Below are 27,913 nucleotides of genomic sequence, written 5' to 3'. Positions count from 1 at the left end.
AGGCTTAACGCACTGAGCCACACCCCAGGAGAGAAAGTACTTCTTATGAAATTGATTTAGGGGCAAGTGTAGGGGGAGCTCTTTGAAAAACAGCTGAACAAGTCAGATTTAAACCAACAGCACTCAGACCTTTTATTTACTATCAAGTAACTTAATCAAGATACACAGGACTGCACTGGGCCCTTATTCACATTGACGTCTTGTCCAGACACCGCTGCTGATGGGAAATGGTACCCGATCGTGTCTCTTCTGTTCTGAGAACACCTCCAGCAGAGGCAGGCAGGTTCCGGCTGGGACTAGAGCTCTTCCTACTGGATGGCCAACATTACCCACACTGTACTGTCATTTCCTTACTGAAAACTTCCTTTCCACCAGTGTGTCAGTCGTCCCGGAACAGCTTGCAACAGTCCTGCTCTGCCAGCCACACGGCAGTTGGTCCCAGGCCGAGTCCCCCCATCTCTGCCTGCGTGCGAGGCTGCCTCCCCTGTGCAGCTCCTCCAGGGCTGGGGTGACACGCTGAGTGCCCCGGTTTGTGCTGACTGACCTAGAAGGGAAGGAACAAAGGACATTTTGAACCTCAGAACTCAGAAAGCTCCAGACAGAAAGCCTGTTGAGCTCTGCTGATAAAAAGGCCTCTTCATTTTTAAAAAAATTTTTAAAGGTTTTGACAGAGACACAGCGAGAGAGGGAACACAAGCAGGGGAGCAGGAGTGGGAGAAGCAGGCTTCCCACTGAGCAAGTAGCCCAACAGGACCCTGGGATCGTGACCTGAGCCAAAGGCAGACGCTTAACCAACTGAGCCACCCAGGTGCCCCATGAGGACTATAATCTTCCTTCTCTAAGCCGCATCTTCCAGGGCTGGAAATCCAGCCCAAATCAGGAACTATCCTTTCTGCTCTGGGGACAGGCTGGGAGAAAATGTGACCCAAGAGGGGTTTGGTGAGGATGAAGATGGGGAGAAAGGGGGGGCAACTCTGCCAGTATGACTGTGCTCTCTGCAGTGGCTGCCGGGGGGGTGGAAGGGGGCACCTGGTGAGGTGAACAAAACGTTCTGAGACCTGCTGGGCAGAGTTGGGGAGGAGGGCGGGGGGGAAGAGCTGGGATCAAAGCTGTACCCTCAGGCACTGACGGCATAACCAGTCTTCCTTCACTTGTGTACTGGTTCACTTGTGCCAAGTAAATCACACCAATGACAGCTCTTCTGTAAAGCAGAAGCTGCATATAAGCGCCAAGTCCGGCCATTGTCAGATTTCAGTATAATCTAGTTTAATAAAAACCAGTTTCCAGAAGGGCTAACTCTGGTTCCAGATAAAACAGAGCAAATGCCTTTCTCCTTATTCCTTCCACAAAGAGTAACTAAAATCCCCTAACATGATACAGATGGCAAAGGTAAGATTCTGAAGGGTGGGGGAAAGAAGGCCGACTGACTGCAGACCTCGGGCAATGAGGGACACAGAGCAGTGAGTTCCCTCCATTTTCTTTCTGCTTCCCCCATACGCTGGAATAGACACTGAAGACACCAGCAGGCCAGAAATGCACATGGTCCCAGACCAAAAAAGCCCCAAGAAAAGCCCATTGCTAGCTAGAGGACAGGGAAAGGGTCAGCCTAGAAGCCGGAAACTGAGTGCCAGACACACAAAATCCCCCCTTCCTGTCAGCAGAGCCCTAGTGGGAGGCGAGGACTTCTAGAGTCCTACCCCTACCCGGCAGTAACCAGGAGGCGCACCCCTTCCTCCACCAGCAGTGTCGGGGGAGGCCTGCTAAACCAGAAGATCTAAAATAAAATTCAGAGATTCAAATGTATCCCATATATTTGGGACACCATTAAAAAAAATCCCTTGTCAAACCAAGAACCAGGGAAATTTCAACTTGAATGAGAAAAGATGAGTGATAGATGCTAACACTGAAACAACACACATTCTGAAATTACCCTCTCTCATCAGTATGCTTCAGTTAGCCATTAGGAACACACTTGAAACAAATAAAAAAATAAAGTCTTGGCAAAGAAATATATAAAGCAAGCACCAAATGGAATTTTTAGAACTGTGAAGTACAATAACCAAAATTTTACAACCTCCCTGGATGGGCTCAGTAGCAGAATAGAGATGACAGACTGAAGAATTAGTGAATCTGAAAAGAGAGCTGTAGAAATTATCTAATATGAACAGTAGAGAGAAAATAGGGCGAAAAAGGATGAGCAGAGCCTCAGGGACCTGTAGTATTACAATAACTGACCTATTCATTTCATCAGAGTTCCAGAAAGAGACTGAAGCTTAAAAAGTACTTGAAATAGGGCTGAAAATTGCCCAAGTTTGGCAAAATGTGTAAACCTATAGATTCAAGGAGTTGAGTGAACCCGAAAACACAAAGAAAGCTGCACCAAGATATAGCATAATCCAAGTTCAGGGAAGACAAAAAAATCTTGAGGGCAACTAGAGAGAACTGATGCATTACTCACAGAAGCAATGATTCGAATGTCAGTGGATTTCATATCTGAAAACATGGAGGCCAGAGGAAGTGGCACAATAGTCTGTAAGGGCTGAAAGAAAATGACTGTCAACACAGAGTTCTGTATCCCGTGAGAATATCCTTCAGGAATGAAGGTGAAATAAAGACAATCTCAGATGAAGGAAAACTAAGAGAATGTGTTCCAACAGAACTGCTGTAGAAGAACCACTACAGAAGTTCCTCCAACAGAAAGAAAACGATGAAGGAAAAGAAGCATCACAAATGAAGAAAGAACAGCAGAAAATGGGACAAAATGTAACAGACTATTCTCTTGAGTTTAAAGAATTATTTTGACAGTTGAAGCAAAAGTTATAACACTGTATGATGCAGTTCTATATATAGATAGATAGAGAGAGAGAGAGAATGAATTACAAAGGGGACAGGATAAAGGAACCTAAATGGACATGAAGTTTGTATACTTCCACTTGAGGTAGTGAAATGTTGAGACCAGTAGATTGTGATTAGTTGTATATGGATGATCTAAAGAAAGCACTAAAACAAGCATACAAAGAAAAATACTTTAAAACACTACAGATAAAATGAAGTTCTTAAACGTATTCACGTAACTCACGGGAAAACACAAACAGGGAAATGGGAACAATAAACAGAGGGAAAAAAGAAATCAAGTTTTAAAAATGGCAAATTTAAGCCCTATAATATCAATAATTACATTAAATATAAATGATCTAAATTCACAAATATACAAAAAAGAGACCAGCAGAATGGCTTTAAAACATGACCCAAGAACATGCTGTCTACAAGAAATTCATTTCAAATATGATATAGGTGGGTTGAAAGTAAAAGGATGAAAAGGATACACCATAGAAACGTGAATTAAAAGAGAAGCCCTCTTTTAAGGGTGTGAGCCCTCGACACTTGCCATGAATGGGTCTAATGAGCTGTGGACATATTCTAAGTCTGAGGTCAACAACTGCTTACAGGTTTGCAGCTGAAACTGGGTATGGCTGTAAGCTCAGACAGTTGCAGATCACTAAGTGTCCTTATGTTGCAGTAATGCTAACAGTGGTAGATCATTCAGGCCAAGTAAATAAAGAACAAGTCCTTTGAAATGACAATTTCAGAATTTCTACAGGGGGTTCGAAGGAATTGCTACAATTATTGAAACTATGTGAAAACTGATTACTTGGTTGATAAATTGCTATCATCGTTCTAAAATCACAGGCTTCACTTTCTGCAACAAAACTTCATAAGGACCAAAGTATATTTATGGACTGAAAACTGCATTTTGGTTTTTCCAATTTTAAAATAATAATCAGAAGGAGGGCACCATGTTATGATGAGCACTGGGTGTTACATGCAACTAATGAATGGAACACTACATAAAAAACTAATGATGTACTATATGTTAGCTAGCTGAACATTATATATATATAATATATATATATATAAACTATATATATAATATATTTAAACAATATATATGTAAACTATATTTTTATTTTTATTTTTAAGGGAAACTATATATATATATGTGTATATATATATATACACATATATATATATATATAGTTTTTTAAGGGAAACCATATATATATAGTTTCCCTTAAAAATAAAATATTAATCAGAAAAACAGGAATTAGTGGTGATCAATGTACAACTTTCTGAATGTACTAAAAGCCACTGAATCAAACACTTTAAAGGGTGAACTCTATGTATGTGAATTATATTACAATAAAAAACATCAGATAAAAAGGGGTGCCTGGAGGACTCAGTCAGTTGAGTATCCAACTCCTGATTTTGGCTCAGGTCATGATCTCAGAGTCATGAGATCAAGCCCTGCATCAGGCTCCATGCTGGGCATGAAACTTACGTAAGATTCTTGAGCTCCCTCTCACTCTGCCCCTTCCCACCCCTCATGCTCTTTCTCTAAAATAATAATAATAATAATAATAATAATAATAATAATAAAGAGTTTTATCAGATAAAATAGACTTTGGAGTAAAGAAAATTACCAGTAACAACAAAAGACAGTACATAATAGTGAAAGGTTCAACCCACCAACAAGCCATAGCAATCCAAAAGGTTTACATATGCAGCAAACAACAGAACTTCCAGTTTCCTGAAGCAAACCTGAAGGAACAGAAGGAGAAGCAGACCTGTCCACGTTTATACTTGGAAACTTCAATACCGCTCTCTCAGCAATTGATAGAATGACTAGACAGAAAATCAACAATGATATAGGGAACTAAATAATGCCATCAACCAAACAAGACTCAACTGCCATTTATACAACACTCCACCTAATAACAATAGAAACACGTTCTTTAAAAAAAAAATTATTTGAGAGACACACAGAGAAAGCAGAGTGGTGGGAGGGGCAAAGGGAGAAGCAGGCCCCCCACTGAGCATGAGCCTGACATGGGGCTCAATCCCAGGACCCTGAGATCATGACCTGAGCTGAAGACAGATTTTTTTTTTTTAAAGATTTATTTATTTATTTGACAGAGCGAGATCACAAGCAGGCAGAGAGGCAGGCAGAGAGAGAGAGAAGGAAGCAGGCTCCCGGTTTAGCAGAGAGCCCGATGCGGGGCTCAATCCCAGGACCCTGGGATCATGACCCGAGCCAAAGGCAGTGGCTTAACCCACTGAGCCACCCAGGCGCCCCAAGACAGATTTTTTTAAATGATTTATCTATTTATTTATTTGACACAGAGAGACAGTGAGTGAGAGAGAGAGAGAATGTGCAAGCACATAAGCAGGGGGAGTGCAGAGGGATAGGGAGAAGCAGGCTCTCCACTGAGCAGGGAGCCCATCATGGGGTTCAATCCCAGGACCCTGGGATCATGACCTGAGCTAAAGGCAGACGCTTAATGACTGAGCCACCCAGGCGCCCCTGAAACACATTTTTTTAAGCATGCATGGAACATTCACAACATAGGCCATATCCTGTTTTTCATGAAACAACATTTCATGAAATCTCAACAGATTTTGAATAATTGAAATAATAACAGAGAGAGAATATGTTTGCTAATGATGGAATCAATCTAAGAATCTATATCTAAAAAGAGGAAATTCTCTAGATCCTTGGAAATTAAAGAATACACAGAATTCTAAATAATCCATGGGATATTAAACAATACATTGAATTAAAATGAATATGCAACATATCAAAATTTATGAGACACAGCCAAAGCAGTGCTGAGAGGGAAATTTATTGTATTAGATGCTTACATTACAAATGATGTAAGGTCTCAAATCAATAACCTAAACACTCACCTCCAGAAACTAAGGGAAGATAAAAATAAACACAAATCAAGCAGAGGGAAATAAGAGCAGAAGTCAGTAAAACTGAAAACAGAAAAACAATAGAGAAAAATCACTGAAACAAAAAACTGGTTCTTTGAAAAGATTAAGAATTGGATAAATCTCTACCAAGTTTAAAAACAAAAAGACAAGACACAGATTACTAATATCATCAATGAAATAGGAGGTCCCACTATAGAACTCACAGATATTAAAAGGATAAAAAACATTAAGAAAAATTCTACATACATAAATTTGACAACTAAGATGAAATGGACCAATTCCTCAGAAAACACAAACTACCAAAATTCATCCAATATGAAGTAGACAATTTGAAGTTATATAGACCTTAAAAATTGAATTAATCATTAAAAGACTCCCAAAGAAGAAATCTCCAGGCCTATATACTTTCAATGGAGAATCCTACCAAATATTTAAAGTAGAATTAACACTAATTCCACACAACCTCTTCCACAAAATTATGAGGCCCGCATTACCTGATACCAAAACTAGACAAATACCCCCCCAAAAAAAACCAGTATCTCTCATGAACTTAGATGTAAAATCCTCAACAAAGTATTAGTAAATCAAATCCAACAATATGTGAAAAAATTTATATATCATGACAGAGTGGATTTATTCCAGAATGCTGGTTCAGTTTCACTCATCATGTAATTCACCATGTTAACAAACTAAGGAAGAAAAATCAGACAATCACATTAATTGACAAAGAAAAGGCACTACCATCCATTAAAGGCATTTAACATCTCTTCATGATGTTCAGGAAACCAGAAATAGAAGGAAACTGCCTTCAGCAAACCAGGAATAGAAGGAAACTGCCTTAGCATGATTTTTTTTTTTTTTTAATTCTACAGGGACGCCTGGGTGGCTCAGTTGGTTAAGCAGCTGCCTTCAGCTCAGGTCATGATCCTGGCATCCTGGGATCGAGTCCCGCATCCGGCTCCTTGCTCGGCGGGGAGCCTGCTCCTCCCTCTTCCTCTGCCTGCCATTCTGTCTGCCTGTGCTCGCTCTCTGCCCCTCTCTCCCTCTGATAAATAAATAAAATCTTTAAATAAATAAATAAATAAATAAATAAATAAAATTCTACATAAAACTACATCTAACCTCATTCTTTATGGTGAAAGACTTAATGCCTTCCCCCCTAAGATCAGGAACAAGGCAAAGACCTCCGCACTTGCCACTCTTATTCAACAGAATACTAGAAGTCCTAGCCAATGAAATAAGGCAAGAAAAGGAAATAAAAGCCATAGTGACTAGAAAGGAAGATATAAAACTGTCCCTATTTGCAGGTGATAGGATTACATACATAGAAAATCCCAGGGAACACACACACACAACCAACAAGTGAATTCAGCAAGTCTGCAGGATGCAAGATCAATATTAAATATTTGATTTATATACACCAGAAATGAACATTTTAAAACCGAATTTTAAAACTCATACTATATACAATCACTCAAAACAAATGAAAAACTTAGATATAAATCTAACAAAACAAGTAAAGGACTTGTATGCTAAAAACTAGAAAATACCAGTAAAAGAAATAAGACAAGATCTGAATCAGTAGAGACACATGACAGTGTTCATGTTATCAGAGGACTCAACAGGAAAAGATGTCAATTTCCCCCCAAATTGATCTGTATAGAGATTTTAGAAAATTCCGGTCAAATTCCTGCAATGCTTTTTGTAGATATAGACTATCTTGTTCTTTTTTTTATAAAGATTTTGTTTATTTATTTGACAGTGATCACAAGTAGGCAGAGAGGCAGGCAGAGAGAGAAGGAAGCAGGCTCCCCGGTGAGCAGAGAGCCTGATGCAGGGCTCGACCCCAGGACCCTGAGATCATGACCTGAGCTGAAGGCAGAGCACTGAGCCACCCAGGCACCCCTAGACAAGCTTATTCTAAAATTTATGTGGTAAGGCAAGGAAACTAGAACAGCTACAGCCTTTCTGGAAAAGAATAAAGTTGGAATAATCATTCTATTCAGTGTTAAGATACATATAACTGTATTAATCAGAACAGTGTGGTATTGAAGGACAGACTCATAGGTCAGTGGAGCAGTAAAAGCCCAGAAATAGACCTACGTATGTTTATGGCTAACTGATTTTTGAACCCCCTCCAAAAAAAGGAAAAAGCAATCTACTGGAGGAATGATAGTCTTTTCAGTAAATGGTGCAGGAGCAGTTAGACATCCACAGGCAAAAAACTAACCCTTTCACACTTTAAACAAAAACTAATCCAAAATGAATCATAGAATTCAATGTAGATAGAGATAAACTTATCCTAAAATTTATAAGGAAGGATAAAAAATACAAAATGTTTATCAGAAAACATAGGAGATAATCCTCAGGACCCTGGGGCTAGGCAAAGAGTTCTTAGACACAGCAGAAAATGCACAATCCACAAAAGAAAAAAATCGCAAAGTTGGACCTCATCAAAATTTACGAACTTTTGATTTGTAAAAGATCTTGTTAAGAAGATGAAAACACGTGATAAGACACAGGCTGGGAGAAAATATTTGCAACCACCTATCTACCAAAGGGCTTTTATCTAGAATATATAAATAACTCTCAAAATTCAAGAGTAAAAAACAATCCAATTAGGAAACAGGCAAAACACCTGAACCAACATTTCACCAAAAGGAGACAGGGATGGCAAATAGGCACACCAAAAGATGTTCAGGATCACTAGGTGTTGGGAAAATGCAAATGGAAGCTACAAGGACCTATCACTATACACCTAATAGAACGGCTAAAATACAACACAGCAACAACACCAAATGCTGGTGAGGCTGCACAGAAATCTGATCTCTCATATGCTGCCGGTGGGAATGTCAAATGGTACAGCCACTCTCAAAAACAGTTGGGTTGTTCATTGTAAAAACTTAATATGTGTTTACCATAGGATCTAGCAATTGTACTCCTGGGCGTTCATCCAGGAAATGTTATGTCCGCACAAAAATCTACGCACCAATATTCACAGCAGCTTTATTTGTAAGTTAAAAACTGGAAGCAATGCAAATGTCCTTCGGTGGGTTAATGGTTACACAAGCTGTGGTGCATCCACACCATGGAGTACTACTCAGCAACAAAAAGGAATGGACTACTGATACATGGGACAACTGGTGACCCTCCAGAGAATTCTGCTGAGAACAGATGATCTGAAAAGATCACATAGTGCATGGTTCCACTTATCTACCAATTTTGAAGTAACACAATTATAGAGATGGTGAAGAGATTAATGTTTGCCAGGGAAAGGTGGGATGGGGTGGGGGTCTATGATTATAAAGGGGTGGCCCAGCAGATTTTCTTTATGCTGATGGAACACTTCTGTACGTTGACTGCGGTAGTGTTCACACATATCTATATGTGACCAGATTACATAGGCCTGTGGACACACACACAAATGAGTGCATGTAAAAACTGTCTAAAACTGAGGTCTGTAGATCGGACCAACATCAAATTCCTGGTACTGATAGTGACCTACGCAAAAGATGTGAACTCTGGGTAAAGCTGGGTGAAGGATACAGCAGACCTCCCTGTACTGGTTTTGCAGCTTCCTAGGGGTCCATAATTATTAATTTTTTTAAAAAAGTTCCTCTGCCCCTGTTTCTTTGTGTAATGTGTTCAGTTCTCTGTTTGGGTTGTTTTAAAGACCCAGCAACAACGTGGTAGTAACTCAGGACAATTTTCTGTCAATGACTCGCCAAGTACGAAATGTTGCCTGGTCAGAGCCCATGTCCCGACGAATGTCCCATTTATGGAGGTACTACCGGCCCGACCCCTGGACCCCAAAGCACTCTTTAAATCCTTTAACTAAAAATCTTTCTTTTTTTTTCCTAAGATTTTATTCATCCATTTGACAGAGATCACAAGTAGGCAGAGAGGCAGGCAGAGAGAGAGAGAGGAGACAGGAGTCTCCCTGCTGATCAGAGAGCCCGATGCGGGGCTCGATCCCAGGATCCCAGGACCACGACCCGAGCTGAAGGCAGAGGCTTTAACCCACTGAGCCACCTAGGCGCCCTAAAAATCTTTCTTAAAAAATTCATTTTATCTCCCTGAAAGCTGCTTTCCACTCACGTTCAGATTCTTTTTTTTTTTTTTTAATCAAATCACTGGCCATCACTTCTTGGCCTTTTGGCTAAGATCAAATGTATCAAATCACTGGCCAGATAGTGTGGGAGAAGAGCTCTGAGAGCTCTGTGACTGCCCCCTCTGGGGTCCATGAAGAACTGCGCCGGAGTCCGGCCCGTCTGAGCTGGCAGTGCACTTTGTGCCCACAGCAATCTGACGAGGCCGCTTCCTTCTCTGTGCTGCAAATGGGTTCCTATCCTCCTACAGTTCCTGAATGTCACTGAACCCGGGCAGGGATGCTCAGACACCTTCCAGTTCTGATGTCTACCTCCATGGAGCCTACGGCCTCCAAGCAGAACCTAAAAATAAACCCTCTCAGTTAATTTCCTAACATTTTCCCATTATTTTGGGTTGTGGGTCTTTGTTGTTGTTTTGTTTTTTTGTTTTGTTTTTTCCTTTTTTAAGATTTTATTTATTTGACAGACAGAGAGCACAAGTAGGCAGAGAGGCAGGCAGAAAGAGAGGAAGGGAAGCAGGCTCCCTGCTAAGGGAGCCTGATGTGGGGCTCAATCCCAGGACCCCGGGATCATGACCTGAGCCGAAGGCAGAGGCTTTAACCCACTGAGCCACCCGGTGCCCCAATGTTTTGCTTGTTTTTGAAAGAGAGAGTATGTGCACAAAGTGGGGGGTGGGAGAGGGAGAGAGAGAGAGAGAATTTAAAGAGACTCCCAGCGAGCATGAAGCCCGAGGCAGGGCTCAATCTCACGACCCTGAGATCATGACCTGAGCCGGAAATCAAGAGTTGGACGTTTAACCCCTTAAGCCACCCAAGCGCCCACTGGGTTGTGTTGAAAACATAAACATATCCATGAATTCTTAATGTGCTTTTCTCCCGAATTCTTAAGCCCCCAATGTCCAGACGAAAGACTAAGGTTTTAATTCACTCCAGATCTCATTCTTTTTTTTTTTTTTTTAAGATTTTATTTATTTATTTGACAGAGAGAAATCACAAGTAGATGGAGAGGCAGGCTGAAAGAGAGAGAGGAAGAAGCAGGCTCCCTGCCCAGCAGAGAGCCTGATGTGGGACTCGATCCCGGGACCCTGGGATCATGACCTGAGCCGAAGGCAGCGGCTTAACCCACTGAGCCACCCAGGCGCCCCCAGATCTCATTCTTCACAATACTTTGGAGCCCTATTCATTTGCAGTTATGAAGTATTCAACTTTATGTGCCAATTTAAAAACCAAACCCTTGGTTTATCAGCAAGCTACAGTGACCAAGTACCTAGCATTCCCCCTACCCTTTTTTTTCAGCTGTTGGATGTTTGACAATGAAGAATTCAGTTTGAAGCTACTGAACTTCTTAGTTCAAAGGATTCCCATTTACCTAGAATCTGGGGAAAATAAAAATGTTTACTGCAGCCTCTAGCACCTGAAATGAGTTTAGACCCTTCTGGATATTCTGAAGATGAAAGTATTTCAAGACCTCTCGTGGGCTCTCTGTCCTGTTCTGTCGATCTGCGTGTCTGCTTCTGTGCCAGAGCCACACCGCTTTAATGACTACCCCTTTGCAGTACGCTCTTCTTCAAGATTGCTCTCACTGTTCCGGCAGCGTCTCTTCAAGTTCCGTATAGATGTTAGGACTATTTGTTTAGTTTTGTTAAAAATGCTATTTGTCCAAGAAGACATAAAGATGGCCAACAGACACGTGAAAAGATGCTCCAGGGACGCTTGGATGGTGCAGTCCGTTAAGCATGCGACTCTCGGTTTCGGCTCAGGTCATGGTTTCTCAGGTCCTGAGATCAAGCCCCGAGTCTGGTTCTGCATTCAGCGCAGAGTCGGATTAAGACTTTCCCTCCCTGTTTGCCCCTCCTTGCAAGCTCTCTCTCTCTAATAAACAAATGAATCTTAAAAAAAAAAAAAAAAAAAAAAAAAAAAGATGTTCGACATCACCAACCACCAGGAAAATGCAACAAGCCACAATGAAGACACTACCGCACACCGGTCAGATTGGCTCGTATCCAAAAGACAAGAAATAGTAAGTGTTGGCGAGGATGTGGAGAGAAAGGGGAAGCCTTGTGCACTGTGGGTGGGAATGCAAGTGGGTGCAGCCACTGTGGAAAACAGTATGGAAATTCCTCAGAAAGTTAAAAGAACAACCCTATGATCCAGCAGTTCCATTTCTGGGTATTTAGCCAGAGAAAATGAAAATACTAACTCAGAAAGACATACGCATCTCCATGTTCACGGCAGCATTATTAACAGCCAAGGCATGGAAGGAGGCTTACCCTTCACACTACTGAGACTCTAAGAATCTCAAGATTAGAGGCGCCTGGGTGACTCTGGGTTAAGTGGTTGCCTTCAGCTCAGGTCATGATCTCACAGTCCTGGGATCAAGCCCCGCATCAGGCTCTCTGCTCATCAGGGAGCCTGCTTCACCCTCTCCCTCTGTCCTTCCCCCTGCTTGTGTTAAGTAAATAAAAATATTTAAAAAGACCTATCCTGTATGATAACAGAAAACAGACAGTAAAACTGTCTTAGTGCAACTAATTTACAGAATTTTAGAGATTCCAGTATATCACCGTTGTGTGAAGCACTCGAAAAGGGTTGTTCTCAAAATATATTGCACTGAGGTGTGAAATCTTTTCTTACCACTCAATTCACAAATTCGCTTGCACTTAAAAAGAAAGAAAGAAAGATCATCTGCTTAAAGATTCAAAGTCATACTCCAAAGACCTGGGTGTATTTGACCTCCTTTGCTGCAGTTGCCCTGGTCTTATAAATGACCAGCCAGGCCCTGCTTGCGGCGGGCTGTCCCCCACGAGCCCGGCGGCCATCGAGGGGAGCATCGGAGCCCCACCGCGTCCCGCGGGCAGTTGGCTCGGCGGGGCTCCCGGCGCTGCGGAGGAGCAACTCAGGAAGACTGAAGACGCTCTTAGCATTTTAATCACAGTTTTGTCGACCTTCGAGGCCGGGAAGGGGGAGGGAGGAAGAACGGACTTCCTGCTGGCGTTCAAGTTTGAGAAGAGTCAACCAGAGGATTGTGCAGCCCCGCCGCTCTGGGCGGTGCTCCTCACCGCTCGGGGAGGCAGGTACCCGCGCCCCCCTACCCGCACCCCCCAAGGACACCTGCGAGCTTTGCGCGAACGTCTCAACTTCCCTCCTCCATCTGCACTTGCTGATTTTCAGCCGCCCTTCTTCCAAGCGTTTCTGGGCGTCGTCGCCTCCGGAGGTACCCCTCACCCCCCAGCCCCCCCGTCCCCGCCCACACACTTGTGCCAGGTGAGGCACCCTGGGGGGACGACCACAAGCTGCTTCACAGATGCTGCGAGTCGGTGCCGGGCCCTGGTGCCTGGGCTCAGATTTCCGGGCATTCAGCCGGGCCGTTATCACAGGCGAATGACTTTCCAGCCCATTGTGACAGCCTTCCTCCTGGACCCACTCCAGGACAAATGGGTCGCGGACGGGCGTTAGTCTTCTTTTCGGGGGCCACGGGTCCTCCGTGGGGGCTTCTCCCAACACCCCTCCCCGGCCCCGGCCTCTCGGGAGGAGGTTACTGCCCAAGATCATCTGTCACCCCTGACGACCAGGCTTTCTTTTTTTTTTTTTTTTTTTTTTTTTATTTTTTTTTATTTTATTTGACAGAGAGAGATCACAGGTAGGTAGAGAAGCTGGCAGAGAGAGAGAGAGGGAAGCAGGCTCCCCGCTGAGCAGAGAGCCCGATGTGGGACTCGATCCCAGGACCCTGAGATCATGACCCGAGCCGAAGGCAGCGGCTTAACCCACTGAGCCACCCAGGCGCCCCACGACCAGGCTTTCTTAACCTTCCTGTTTTCACCTCAAATCAGTGATATGCAGGGCTAAGGAGAACGGAAATGACTGACAAGGTTTACGACAATAGGGCCATTAAGTTGTTGGGGTTTTTTTTTTGTTTTTTTTTTTTAAGGGAGTTGCTTGGGGATAACGTGAAAATACTTGAAAACGCAGAAATGTCAAAGTGCAAGCATCCTCTCACTGTGACTCTCAGGCGAAGTGTAATAGGAAACATTTAGTTTTCTCAGGCAACCGCACCCCCCAAATTGCCTAGAAATGTACTTAAAGAGCCTAAATGGTATAAAGTATTTCCAGACTTCCAGTGTGAAAAATAAAGTGGCAGGGAGAGGGGGCTGTTGGCAGTACATTTGCACTAAGTCATACTTTAAACATCCTAAACAACTCTCACTTCAGGTGAAAACGAAGTCAAACAAAACAAAACAAAAACCCAGACAGACAGACAGCCAAAACTTTCTTGCCTGGGGAGCAGAGGGAGAAACTAAGGGGGAAGCCACCTTGCTGGGAGCCCAGGTGGAGATGAGCTGCCCCCAGCCCCTTGCTGCTCAGTGAGTGGAAGACTCCCTTCTCCGCTCCAGAATTCTAAGGAAAACCTCAAGCCACGTGAGGCATTCACTGGTCAAGCCCCAGAGTCAGCCAGGGCAGAACTAAATGGCCATTACATTTCCTCACCAGTGACAGGATAAAATAATAACGTGTTTCTAGTTTGATCATGCTCCCCCACCACACGCACCCAAGAGAAAAACGTCCCAAGTTTCTGAGCTCACTGGAGAACAAAATGAATGTGCTCCAAACCAGTATTTATGAAACCTGGAAACAGCTGAGTCTGCTTAGTCGGCTTTTGTTTTTTTTCCTTCATTGAGCTGCTCAGAGGTATAATTTTAATTGGCATACATAATTGCTTTTGTGAGTAAAGTCGTTCCCGACTCAAATAAAGGAACTGAGTCAGTAGCTTAGAATAAGCATTTGATCGCCCACCTGCACGTGTTTGTCATCTACCAAGTGGGGGGCAGCCGGGGTTAGTGGGGGCTCAACGGCTGGGAAGTGACGGGAGCTGGCGTCCGTCATTCAGGCAGCCCTCTGGCCCCCACAGGGGCTATTGGTTAATGGAGTGGATGAAGGTGGGGGTGGGGGTGTCACTGGGGTTGGCCTCCGCATTCAGCTGGGAAGTCTGCTCCAGATTCCCTCTCTCTCTCTCTGCCCGAGCCCCCCCCCCCCAGCCCCTGGTTCATTTGCTCATTCTCTCTCTCCAAATAAATAAATAGATCTTTAAAAGCAAAGGGCTTGGGGTACCTGAGTGGCTCAGTGGGTTAAGCCTCTGCCTTCCGCTCAGGTCATGATCTCGGGGTCCTGGAATCGAGCCCCGCATTGGGCTCTCTGGTCAGTGGAGAGCCTGCTTCTCCCTTCTCTCTCTGCCTGCCTCTCTGCCTACTTGTAATCTCTGTCTGTCAAATAAATAAAATCTTTTAAAAAGTTTTAAAAAAAATAAAAGCAAAGGCTTAACAGCAGAGAGCAGGTTCAGGTTGGCACAGGATGTGGGAACAGGTAAACCAGCCCTCCCCCGGGCCCACAGGACTGCAAGAGACTGCCAGAGACTGCCGTATTTAGGAGCAGGACTCAAATTTTTCCTGAGCTCAGAACTATTTCATTTTCCCTTTGTTGAGAAATAAAAAATAAAATGAATTTAAAAGGCACTCAGTAATGCTGGGAATTCTGTTGTTCTCTGGCAGGGTGTGTTGGTGTGGGTTTATTTTCAGCCAACCATGTCCTCTTTGAAAAACAGTCCCCTTTGCCATTCCTTGCTGGGGAAAGCTGGGGGAGGGGGCAGAGCGCACAGGAGGGCAAGAGCTGTTTGCAGAACCTGAAAAATGCATTATTTTCCTTTATTACCTCCGTCTTGGTGATACCCTTTTCTAGAGCAAGAAACAGCTTCTGCTTTATTGCTCCTATAGCCCGTATATTCAACAGATGCCAGCTGTAGGCTGTGTAAAAGGAAGACCTATTTTTGTTTGATTTTCTTTTTAATTTAAATTCAATTAGCCAACTGATAGTACATCATTAGTTTTCGGGTGTAGTGTTCACTAAATTATCAGTTGTGAATCACACCCGCTGCTCACCCCAACCTGTGTGCTCCTTCATGCCCATTCCCCCTGTTACCCCGACCCCCATCCCCCTCCCCTCCAGCAGCCCTCTCTTTCCTAGAGTTTAGAGTCCTGGAGGTCCTATTTTTAAAAAATTATCTCCGTTTTAGTCTTTTTGGCTTACTGTTCCCGTAATTTCTCTGAAGCACTGACGAGTCCTTTCTTGTAAAGCCTGGCCTCAGTCATGGGGCTGGGGAGTGACCCCAAAAGCTCTGGGGTCTTTTTCTCTACAGCCCCCCAAGTTCATGCTGGGGGCTGCTCCTATCGTCCCTCAGTTTGTCATCTTTACAAAAGAACTCACCGTCTCAAGCCGCTACCAGCTCCCCATACCTCCCAAGTGACTGTCCGGTTCTATTTTCGACTTTCGGTTCAGGCTGGTTTCTCTGCTTCCCGCCTGCTGTTACCATGACCCAAGGACACCCATCACACAATGTTCATCTCTCCAAGCTGGCCCTTGAGACACTGGCATGTCAGATCAGATTTGAGGCCTCTTGCTGGCAGGGCCCAGGGACTGCCCTGTGCCTTCTGGGGCTCCTTTTAACACCTACTTTAAGGGCTTAACAGAAAGCACTTCCATTCCACACACAAACTGCCCCCCTCAACCCCGTCTGCCTCAGTGGCTGTTTCCAGAACGTCGTTCTGTGGCAAAGCTCCTTGCCTCTCATGTTGATTTCAGGGGAGGGGAGTCTCTGAACACCGTCACTCATCCTTGAAGGCAAACATGGTGGTTGTGCTTATCGCCTCTCAACCCCTGAGAAATAGCCACTGTCAGCCAATGCTCTCCTCGGCATCCGATGGGTCTTTAATGTGAACGAGGCCAGCTGCAGAGGTCACACTGGGTTGCTGGCAAGGTGCCCGCAGGCTGGGGAGGCGGGCGGGGAGCAAAGCTGAAGGGTTCCAGTTCTCACGGAGACATCACTGAGCTCTGCGACTTTTCTCCAATTGAAACTGCTTCCTGTTCAGCTCCCAAATGGCTCTCCACTTCCCCGTGTGCTTGAACTTGGGCCAGGGCTAGGTCTTAGTCCTTACTGTTCTTATTCTATACCACACCTAGGCAGAAATGCTTTCTTTCAACAGAAAATTCCTTCAGCTCCACTAAGAGGCTGAGGAGCCAGGAGATCTCACAGAGAGAGCTTCATTTCTAAGTCACCTTGTTCAGCTGGAACAGTGGGGCCAGAAAAATGAGACCAGCTTGGCTTTTTTACTTTCTATTCTTCTCTGGGCTGTTCACATGGAGGGCAGCCTGAGAAAAAGCAGACTGAGGAATTTTAAGCCAGCTGCTTATAAATGTTTTTTAAAAGCATTGCTCGGACTATTTATATTACATTTGTATTCATGGGAAGAGAATCTCTACTCAGACTAAAAAAACCTCTTTGAAAACCCTCTGAATCCTGTCTGGACAACTGCAAATGGGCATTTCTCCTCTTCCCTCCCAACCCAGACTACAAACAGGGCTCTCAGGAGCACAGAGAAAACATAGCAAGGGTTAAATCTTATTTAGAAATCAGCCAAATCTGGGGTGTCTGGGCAGCTCAGTCGGTTAAGCGGCTGCCTTCGGCTCAGGTCATGACCCCAGGGTCCTGGGATCAAGCCCCTCAGCATCCAGTTCCCTGCTGGGTTGGAGAGAGCCGGCTTCTCCCTCTCCCACTCTGTCAAGTATTGTGCATAGTTTTTTTAAAAAAAGGTGATCAGGTTTTTTTTAAGATTTTTTGTTTATTTCACAGAGATCACAAGTAGGCAGAAAGGTGCGGGGGTGGGGGGGGAGAGCAGGCTCCCCACTGAGCAGAGAGCCCGATGGGGGGCTCAATCCCAGGACCCTGAGATCAGGACCTAAGCCCAAGGCAGAGGCTTAACCCACTGTGCCACCCAGGCACCCCAAAAGGTGATCAGTTTTATTTCAAAGCATTTCCGGTCCTTCCATAGGATCCCAGGAATGCCGCCTGCCAAATATATGGGGGCTGCAGGAGGGTTAAGAAGGAGATTTTGTCTGGGCATCCTGGTCACCACAACCCAAGGTGCAGGCCCTCCTTCACCAACTGAGATGCACTGTGGGGTCAGAGAGAGCCAGGGTTCAGGCAGGAAGCGTTTTTCCACCCACCACACTAGCCAGAATGAAAACATTTGGCAAAATCCATGTTGGTGAAAATCTGGGACACAGACACTCCCAGAAACAGCTGGTGGGAGTGAACACTGGTGCAAGTCTGAAGAACTTTACCTCTCCAAATGCAAACCGTGTACACCCTTTGCTACATAAGGTCACCCTACTGAAGATGTTTTTCTTAGAGATATACTTACATGTGTGCAAACGACACTACAGAAAATGTAGCAATGAACTGTTGGGACTAGGAACTAGCTGAATATATTATAATACACTCCTATGGTGTTTAACTAGGCTTTGTTATTTTATTTCCATAACCTCTATTTAAAAAAAAAAAAACCTAAGTACATTTTATTTTATTTATATTTGGGGGGGGCAGGGAATGGCAGAAGAGGGGAGAATCTCGGGCAGAGTCCTCGCTGAGCACGGAGCCCAATGTTGGGCTTGATCTCATGACCCAGAGATCATGACCTGAGCCAAAATCAAGAGTCGGACGCTTAACTGACTGAGCCACCCAGGCACCTCTATTTCTGTAACCTTTAGATCATACCTCACAAATAAGATTTTGTCACAGCTGGATTTAGTGGAAGCAGAAGAATCAAGTCCACGATTTTCTGCAACACTGGTACAAAAAAGGCCAGGGAACGATGCCTTAGAAAAGATGATTCATAAAAGACCATCAGAAAAGCCCCTAAGCAAAAGCTAAATAATTCATCATTATGTTTAATATGAATAGGTACAGATTTATTACAGTGAGCTGGCATTAAGCTCCTTGCTCAAGCCCATACATCTTTCCAAAAACATTACGGATCCTCTAAAGGATAAATGCATGAACTCAGCAGCACTTTAGACGCTGCTAGCTGCTGGAACATTCCATAGAAAAATGGAAAACAATTTTGTGAGAAGACGATGGCAACAAACAGCAGCCAGTATTCTCAGGCTTTCAAATTACCAAAGAGCATATACAATTTTAGTCTAGAAAAAGTCCGCATTTTTTTTGAAAATTCAAGTTTTAGAATGAAAAGCAACCTCCCCTCCCCTCCCCTCCTTAACAGGCACAGAAATACTGGAAAAAGTTCCTAAAACTCCAGCTACATCGTTTACATAAAGAAAAAAACATGGCCTTATTAGTTCTTAAATGCAGTCCACCCACAGACTCTTCAAACACGGGTGCTGCTCGGGCCCTCGGCGGGTGGCCAGGAGCTGGGAGGGTGGGCGGAAAGCAGCAAACAAGTTCCCCCGATGTGTTTTCTCCAGCGCCTGATGGACTTCAGGTACCTGTCCAAAATAGAGATTTAGGAACGCCTGGGTGGCTCAGTCGGCTAAGCCTCTGCCTTCCGCTCAGGTCATGATCCCAGGGTCCTGGGATTGAGCTCCGCATTGGTCGGGGCGGGGAGCCTGCTTCTCCCACTCCTTTGGCTGTTCCCCCTGCTTGTGCACACGGCTCTCTCGCTCTCGCTCTCTCTCTCGGAGGCAAATAAATAAATATTTTTTTAAAAACAAATAGTGAGGGGCGCCTGGGTGGCTCAGTGGTTTGGGCTGCTGCCTTCGGCTCAGGTCATGATCTCAGGGTCCTGGGATCGAGCCCCGCATCGGGCTCTCTGCTCCGCAGGGAGCCTGCTTCTCTCTCTCTCTCTCTCTCTCTCTCTGCCTGCCTCTCTGCCTACTTGTGATCTCTGTCAAATAAATAAATAAAATCTTTAAAAAAAAAATAGTGATTGAGAATCTGGAATTTGTGAATTCTTTTCACTGTCTTCTTCAAAGTCACGTTTTGTAAAATCTCACCATTGCTGTCTGGTTTCTGAACTTGAGCAGAAACCCGTTTTGGTCAAGCACCACTAACTGCCCACAAATGGTGGGAATGGACGTTGGTGCGGCCACTTAATGGGAAAAGGTGTGGTGGTTCCTCAAAAAAAAATGAAAAATAGAGCTGCCCTGTGATCTGGGAATTCCACTGCTGGGTACTTATGCAAAGGAAAGATAAACACTAACTAACCCAGAAAGATATCTGCTCCCCCATGTTCACTGCAGTGTCATTCACAGGAGCCCAGCCCCAGCAGCCACCTAAGCACCCATCAACGTGTGAATGCACAAAGACAACGTGTCTTGTCTCTATACAGTGGCATATCAGGCAGCCATAAACCAGAAGGAAACTTGTCACTTGTGAGAGTCTGGATGGACCTTGAGGATAATACGTTTACAAACTAAGTCAGAGAAAGACAAATACCGTAGGATCTTCCTTATATGTGGAATCTGAAAACAAACTCATAGAGAGAACAGGCTGGTAGTTGCCGGAGCCAGACGGCAGGCGATGGGCGAAAGGGGTGAAGGGAATTGAAAGGCACACACTTCCGGGTCGAAACTGAATGATTCGTGGAGATGTCGTGTACAGCACAGCGATTGTAGTTAATAACACTAGAAGGCATATTTCAAGGTTGGTAAGAGAACAGATCTTAAAAGTTCTCATCCCAAGGAAAAACATGGTTAACTAGGCTGTGATCCTTTCACAATATACACAAATACAGAATCACCACACCGTGCACCTGAAACTAATATTACATTCTAAGTTAGTTCTATCTCAATGGAAAACATTTAAGGAATCAAAATTGAAAAGACTTAACTACCTCAAAATACGTTTGAACTTGCAGAAAACGTTTTCTAGACAAATACCACAAGAAATGTATTTCTTCTAGGAAATACATGTGGTTGCTTCTAGAAAGTAAGACTCGTGGGTGGTATTTTATATCCTTCTATGATAGCACTGTTGAATTCTTTTTCACCTTGTGCTTATAGGATTTTGAAAAAAACTTGGGGGTGTTAGTCTCAACATAGCACCTGATTTCAATCCGCTGTATTATCTGGGCTTGGTTCGCCGTCCACAGATGGGGATGCCATGCACCTCGTAAAGTGCCCCAGAGGACTAACACACATGAAGCGAGTAACACCGTGCCCAAGAAAGGCGTGCAATAAACGTCACCTCCCCTTAGCTCTGAGGAACCCTGGAGATCCTCTTAACCTCCATTCTTACTGGCAAGAACACTAAAGCCAAAAAGGTTTAGGGGCTCACCCCAGGTCAATCAGAAGTAACCAGGAGAGCCAGGCCCTCAAACCTGTGTTCCCGTACCCTAACATAAAAGCTGATTTCATACACACTAAGGAATGACTCTGGAACTACCCCGTGGCTACACCTCACTTTGGTAGGACCAGCCTCCTTTCCTGCCTCCTGCACCAGACTGGAGGAGTCTGGATTTTTCCCCAAACACCAAATCCACCAGTAACTGAGGGGGTCCTGCCTGGGAAGGCAGCCCCATAGGGGAGCTCCAACTATGTCTCAATCAAAGGCAGCACTAACCCCGCAAGGAGAAAATAAGGATTTGGATGTGGGTGTGTTTTAAGAAAGACTGTTCCATCTTACTGTGCAGGTCAGCTACCCAGATATCCATCCAAGTGTACCCCGCCCATCCATACACCCCATCCTAATTTCCAGCCCTCTGACTTGAATACAGCTCCTGCCTTGACTTAGATCAGGAGTGAGTTTGTTTTTTTAAAGATTTATTTGAGAGACGGAGAGCACACGTGCGCAAGAGCGCGAGAGCAGGAGAAGGGGCAGAGGGAGAGGGAGAAGCAGACTCCCCACTGAGCAGGGAGCCAGATGCGCAACTCAATTCCAGGACCCTGAGATTATGAGCTGAAGGTAGTTGCTTAACTGACTGAGCCGCCCAGGCACCCCTGACTTTGAGTTTAAATGGATTTTGTTGAATGACAAATTCTATGTGGGGACAATATTTGATGAATGCCTGTTCTGTGTTTAGGCAAGAGGTTCTCCTTTGAGTGATATTTATGCCTAAGCCCTTTGGGGCATAGTATACTGATGAAGATGAAATGACACTGAAAATGCTTTGGTGGGGATATGGTGGTAGCTGGTCCTGTCTTTTTCTGTTTGGATGGTTTCCTTAGAAAGCAAGCTTTCTGACCATTGCATTACTAGTCTACAGTGCACTTAACCTCCTTTCCTGAATGTGTTCAAAGTGTCCATCTATCTTGTCTAGAACAAAGACCAAGGAGTCTTAAATGCCTACCGGAATGAAATCTTGGGGCCTCCCCAGGGCAGAGGTCAAAGGGAGACATGCTGAAAAGGACAGGACAGTGCATCTGTCTGTTTGGAACAGTAGCGGATAGTGGGCACAATGATGGATTACTAGTAAGAAGCTAGAACAACAAAGCATTTGAAGGCATGTGAGAGGGTGATAAATCGAGCCGTGAATAACTGAAGACAGTTTTTCTCTTTTCATATTTCCACCCTCCAGCTGCCTGGAGCCTCACAGCTCCAAGTTCCTTTACATAAATTGCTATGGTAGACACTCCGCTGCTCATCCGCGGCCCCCCAGTCCCCTATCTGGATATTGTTCCAGGGGAAACAGCCCGGCCCGGGGCGATGGGCCAGGACCCAGGGTCCAGTCCACGGTTCTTGACTTTAGCTGTCTGGGCACAATCAGCGCAGGAGCTTTTAGACCACCCCAATGCCCGGGCAGGTGAACAAGTGCTAGCCAGTATGAAATCGTAAGAGGACCTCAGCTGGGATGCGGGGTGGGTGTTTGGGGAAGGTTTTATCACCAGATTGAAGGAAAGACACAGGAGGGAAAACTCCTCCACCCCTTCCTCACTCACTAACCAGCTTCCTTCCTCCCTTCATGTTAACAACCCTGCATAGTTGTGTGTGGAAGTGACGCTTGCTGCCGAGGCCACCATCCGGTGACAGCCAGAGAAGACGCTGGTCAGTGAAAGGCAAGAAGGTGGAAAAGAGAGGAAAGGGCCCGAGTCCTTGGTTTCGGGTGCTGCGGTCCCCACCCAGCCCTGAGAAATGGTGTCCTGCCTCCCTGCCATACCCTGGCGATCCGGTAAGGCCCGTCCAGAAGCTGCTCAGGTTAATTCACCGGTAGCCCCCTTCACTGCCGGGCTAGGGGCTGTCACCACCTAGACCCCCAGGCCTGACCTTTACTGCCTCCTGCTTGTACTCACTGACCCTCTGTCCCATGTTTTTCCTTAAGCTCTTCTTCCCAGCTTCTCTTAAGGCAAATGGAAACCAAAAAAGCACTCCCGAACTAAAGCGACCACCCGGACGTGACCTCCAGCCAGCCCAGACTGCTTTGAGCATAACCCCCGAGCCCCACTCACCGATGTGGCGATAGACCATGGAGTGACCTCTAGAATGACCGACAGCTACCTTTACTTCATTGTGACCCTAAAATCTCCGTCCAAGGAGGACCGCAAGCCTCCTTTACAGAGCAGACGACGTATCAGCAGGTTGCCTTAAATCGCATGTTATGGCCACCTCTCCAGATGATCCCAATGTTCATCCTAACCCTAAATAAAAGGAACCCATTCACCGTTCACCCTTGCTCAGGGAGTCACGGCTTTGCAGGTTATTTCCCGTGATCTTATTTGATGCAAAGTTTCCTTTGTGCAACAACTCCACCTGGTGTATCTGTGATTCACCAAGGGTCCAGCTCCCGGTTGGCTCAGTTACACGCGTGTGGATGATGCCCCGCAGGAGGCCAGCCAGGGGGAGGGCGGCTGTAGAGTCACTGGCTTTCCTGCGCAGGTGCTGTCGGCAGCTCAGGGGTATTTTATAGGAGTCGTTCAGCAGCTTGAACTTATTCATAATAAAGCTAAGTGTGGGGCGTCTGGGTGGCTTAGTCCTTAAATGGCTGCTTTTGTCTCAGGCGGTGATCCCAGGGTCCTGGGATGGAGCTCCACGTCGGGCTTCCTGCTCCTCGGAAAGCCTGTTTCTTCCTCTCCCACTCACCCTGCTTGTGCTCTCTCTCTCTAGCTGTCTCTCTGTCAAATAAATAAAATCTTAAAAAAAAAAATCTAAGTGTGTTTCCCACCCCAGCCTAGACTCTTAGCCTGGCCCAGGTGCCAAAGGTGCTGCCAGGGGACTCTAAGGGGGTCAGGTAAGGAGTGATGCTGAGCTTGGGGCTCTAACTCCCATGCCGTTTCCCCTCATGCTCACCAGGCCAGGTGTGACTTTGGGCCGGTTACCTGACTTAGTGCTCTGAGTCCCAGATTCCTCATCTGTAAAACTGATAAATCAGTCAAAATAATGACACCTGTACAAAGCCTAGCTTGATGCACGGCACGGTGGGGGGGCGGGTCGGGGAGGGAGTCCATCCCCTTCCCCAGAGGAGAGTGGGGCAGATTTTCTGGCAACGTCTTGGTGGATCAGGAAGGTTATCTTTATAACGAATCCACTGGTTGGTGGCGATGTGGTAAGAGCCCAATAATTCCAGCAGAAGTGTGGGAAGAAGGGCTCAGTCACCAAAGTATGGAGAAGCCTAGAGCTTGCTCCCAGATGTCCCTGCAGCCCTACAAAGGAAGCCTCCCTGGCCTTCGGGACGGGAAGGCAGCACCAAGGTCCCCCACCCAGATTCTAACTTCCTGGAGGAAGGACGCAGATTGTACCCTCTAGCCTCCTCTCTATTCTCTTTCCTACCTCGCCCCCGTCTGAGCTCAGTCGATGCTAGTAAAAAATGAAAACAATGATCAGCCGTCAGTTCTTAAAAGCCATAAAATGCTGAAGAATTAGTTCTGGAGAGGCTTTCCCTAGGCCTGGGAGGGAAGGGGAGGGGCCATTATGTCACTTACATCTGCAAAAACAGGATTAGCAGATGAAAGGATGTTTTTGTTAAGATGTGACAAGTCACCCTGTGCCTTACCTTCCTTTGCTCTGGAAATCAGGAAAGAACACAGACTTCCTAGCAATTACAGAAACTGACCGAGAAAACCCCTTGATTACTGGGAGAAAAGTCAGTTTCCGTACGCACAGGCAACCCTGGCCTATGAAACAACCACCAAATCCATCCTCATTAACATCTTCAACTTCCTCCTCAGAGCTTCATCCCAGGGGAATACTGAATTACACTATAAAATAATGAATGGAAACTTAAGTCACTTCCACCCACTCGGCGGGGCTTTTTTTCCTCCTCCTCCGGACTGCACAGGGCAGAGGCCTGCCCCCTTCCAAGTCACACAGAGTTTGGGGAAACGCGCTCCCATCCCGCTAACTAGACTCCTAAGGTCAGCATGGTGCAGAACCAAACTCTTTCCTCAGCCCAACAATGTACAGGCCAGACACGGACCCAGACACTGAACACATGCTAAGGTCATTTACGCCTCATCTTAGCATCTTTAGAGAAAGAATACAAAAAACTGGGACCCAGGGGACTGTGTATTTCTACAGCCAAAGCTGCTACTGGCACTCTAAGATTCCCTCTCTCAGAGGGACAGAGCTGGGTGCAGAAAGCCCAGCCCTCAGGTCTTGTCGGCACTAGAGGAAGCTGACTAGGCAGCTTTGGTGACCTGATGTGAATGGGGTATGGTCAAATATCCTGCCAACGCCAGCCATGGAGGGGGTGGGCAGGGAGATGCTCCACCAGCCAGGGGAAAGCAAAGTCCATTCTAGGCAGCTATACCACAGCATGAGACACACACGTGTGCAAAAACTGTTGCAAGTAAGGCCTTGTCTACACCTAACACTTGCCAACTTAGAAGGCAAGGCCCGGAGCTGCGCTTTACCGATACAAAGGTAGAGAGTAAGTATGAAAGAGATTTGGGGTAGGGAGGATCAGAGTCGATAACTTTGCACCAAATCCCACTTTGGGTTTACTCCGTGCCTGCAAACACTGCTGCAATGTTTCCCCCAAGGAACATAGTGGTGTCAAGATAAAATCAATCAACCTCAAACGGTCCCCGAAATCAGATACTTTTCATGTCAATTTCCAGTCTCAAGTTCCATTATGACGGTTGCAAACCTTCTTTACTCTCCCCAGGCCTCTTCCCTCCTCCAGCCCTCTTCTCTCGCCCTCTCCTCGCCCCAACCTCAACAGGTGACCGACCTTAACTCCTACTTCATAGCGGGGGCCGAGAGTGCGGAGACCTGGGTTCTGCCTCAGCCAAACTTAACCCCTCTCGTCTCAGGGCCCTCCTCTGAGGGGGCAGGTGGCTAAGCTGAAGACCCCGAAGAGTCTCCTCCAAATTCTACCAGCCGTGCTTTCCCACCAGCTCAGATTTATTCAGGGACTACAGCATCCCCTCCCCCCCCACCCCGCCCCACCACCGCCCCTTTTCCCTGCAGGCTGGTCTGAGCTCCCCCAAAGACCTTTCCCTGCCCCCAACCCGCCCAGGGCCACCTTACCCGGATCCGTCCCGCGGGCGCGTGTGAGGGAGCAGCCTACGTGGCGCCCTCGGCCTCAGTGTCAGGCGGGCTCTCCTCGTCCACGGGTTGCTCCAGGTCGCCCTCCTCTCCACTGCGAGGGTAGGCCAGCAGGCGCATGGCTGGAGCGCAGGCCGCCTCCACCTGGCGAACCTGCTCTCGGCTCAGGCGCTCGCGCCAGGCGTGCACGGCCTCGCGGGCGTCCCTCGCCGACAGGTGGAAAGGTCGGTCCGCACCGTAGGCCGCGCCCCGCGTCATGTTGAGCGCAAAGGCGTCGAGGGCGGCGAGCGCGCGCAGCCCGGAGAAGCGCAGCAGGCGGCGCAGCTGGGTGCGCGGCTGCCGCACCAGGTCCTCGTAGCGCAGCCTCAGGTAGCGGCGCCGCAGCCAGGCTGGCGCGCCGCGCGCGAACAGCAGGTCGCGCAGCCAGGCTTCGCAGATCACCTCGAGCGCGCCGGTCAGGAAGAAGTCCGCGCGCGGCGCGGCGGGCAGGGCACGGGACTGGCCCCCGGGCCGAGCGCCCACGCCGTGAGCCAGTAGCACGCGGTGGAAGCGGTCACCCCGCTGGCGGGTGCGCAGCACCTGGATGCTCTCGCGCAGCAGCCCCTGCCTGGACTTGAGGCGCGAGTTGTGCACGGCCCGCGGGTCGCGGAAAAGTTGCACCACCTTCAGATTGAGGCCGGGGTCACGCAGCAGAGGCACCAGCACGCCCAGGTCGAGGAGGCGCACGTCCTTGATGACTACCACCGGGTACTTGCGGCACTCGGCCTCCAAGGCGCGCAGAGCCACGGGCGGGCAGCTGCGCTCGCAGGCTGCATCCTCGACGAGGCCGACCTCAGCGCGGGCACGGGGGGCGCCGGGGCACAGCGGCGGCGAACAGATGACCTTGTTGGTCCGCCAGCGAAAAAGGGCGGCCGTGGTGAGATTGGCCGCGCCCGGGGCGCGCGCGGCCGGGTCCCCCGGTGGCGCGTACAGCCGCAGGACCGAGAAGTCGCAGCGGAAGAGCGAGCGCAGCATGTCGCGCAGCGCGCCCTGCAGGCTTTCGGCGTCGCCCGGATACAGCGCCTGCCACAGATGCCACATGGGCTCATACAAGTAGAAAACGTCCGGGTGCTGGTTAAAGAGCTCGCCCAGGAACGACGAGCCTGTGCGCCAGGTGGCATGCACGTAGATGTGCTGCTTCTCGCGCGACACCGCCTCCCCGACGGCGCCGCTGAAGTTGCCCGGAACCCCGGGGGACTGGCCCGCGTTGCCGCCCTCCTCAGCCGGCCGCGCCTCCCCGCCCTGCTCGCGCTCGCCCGCCGCCGCCGCCTCCAGGCTCCAGACTCCCAGGCTGCGCTGCACGCCTGGGCAGTGCCCAGCGCCCTTGTCACCGTCGCGGCCGCCGTCCAGCACGGAGGGGATGAGCAGCAGCACCAGCGTGTACAGCACCAACAGCAGCGCGAACTTGCAGTACTCCCGGCGCCGCCGCCGCCTGCCCTTCATCGTTCACCGAGCCCCCCACCCTCCGAGCGGGTGGGGCGCCCGTCCTCTCCCCTTCCTCGGAAATCCCGTCCCTTGCCCGCTCCTCCGGCCTCTTCAGGCCCCTCTGCGCCGGCGGGGGGCTGGGGGGGCGCGGACCGGAGCGACCAACCGACCCGGGCCGCGCATCCAGAAGGGGGAACTTAGGAGGCGGTGGTGCGGGTGACGGCGCCCCTGCCCTCTCTCGGCTCAGCCGCTGGAAAGCCGCCTATTGGCTGGTCCGGCCGCCGCCCGCCCCGCCTTCAGCC

The 27,913-nt window shown here is 47.4% G+C and overlaps 1 protein-coding gene and 1 pseudogene across 2 annotated transcripts; one reads left to right on the top strand and one right to left on the bottom strand.

Annotated features, from left to right (window-relative positions):
* Positions 1-107: 107 nt before the first annotated feature.
* Positions 108-27,913, bottom strand: CHST7 (carbohydrate sulfotransferase 7). Of its 2 annotated transcripts, none has more exons than XM_059158747.1 (2): positions 26,130-27,905; positions 108-544 (listed from the first exon to the last, which is right to left on the bottom strand). In XM_059158747.1, the coding sequence occupies exon 1, from the start codon at positions 27,627-27,629 to the stop codon at positions 26,166-26,168; it is 1,464 nt and encodes a 487-aa protein (XP_059014730.1). In that variant the 5' UTR covers positions 27,630-27,905; the 3' UTR covers positions 108-544; positions 26,130-26,165. The 2 variants fall into 2 exon arrangements, with proteins under 2 accessions (XP_059014730.1, XP_059014731.1); XM_059158748.1 differs by lacking the exon at positions 108-544 and adding an exon at positions 18,534-19,213 and having other exon boundaries at positions 26,130-27,913.
* Positions 3,470-3,641, top strand: LOC131822239 (COMM domain-containing protein 6-like; annotated as a pseudogene).

Source organism: Mustela lutreola, chromosome X, assembly GCF_030435805.1.
Source record: "Mustela lutreola isolate mMusLut2 chromosome X, mMusLut2.pri, whole genome shotgun sequence".
Classification (NCBI taxonomy): domain Eukaryota; kingdom Metazoa; phylum Chordata; class Mammalia; order Carnivora; family Mustelidae; genus Mustela; species Mustela lutreola.
Note: the sequence above shows the minus strand (reverse complement) of the source record. Positions and strands in the feature narration are given on the sequence as shown.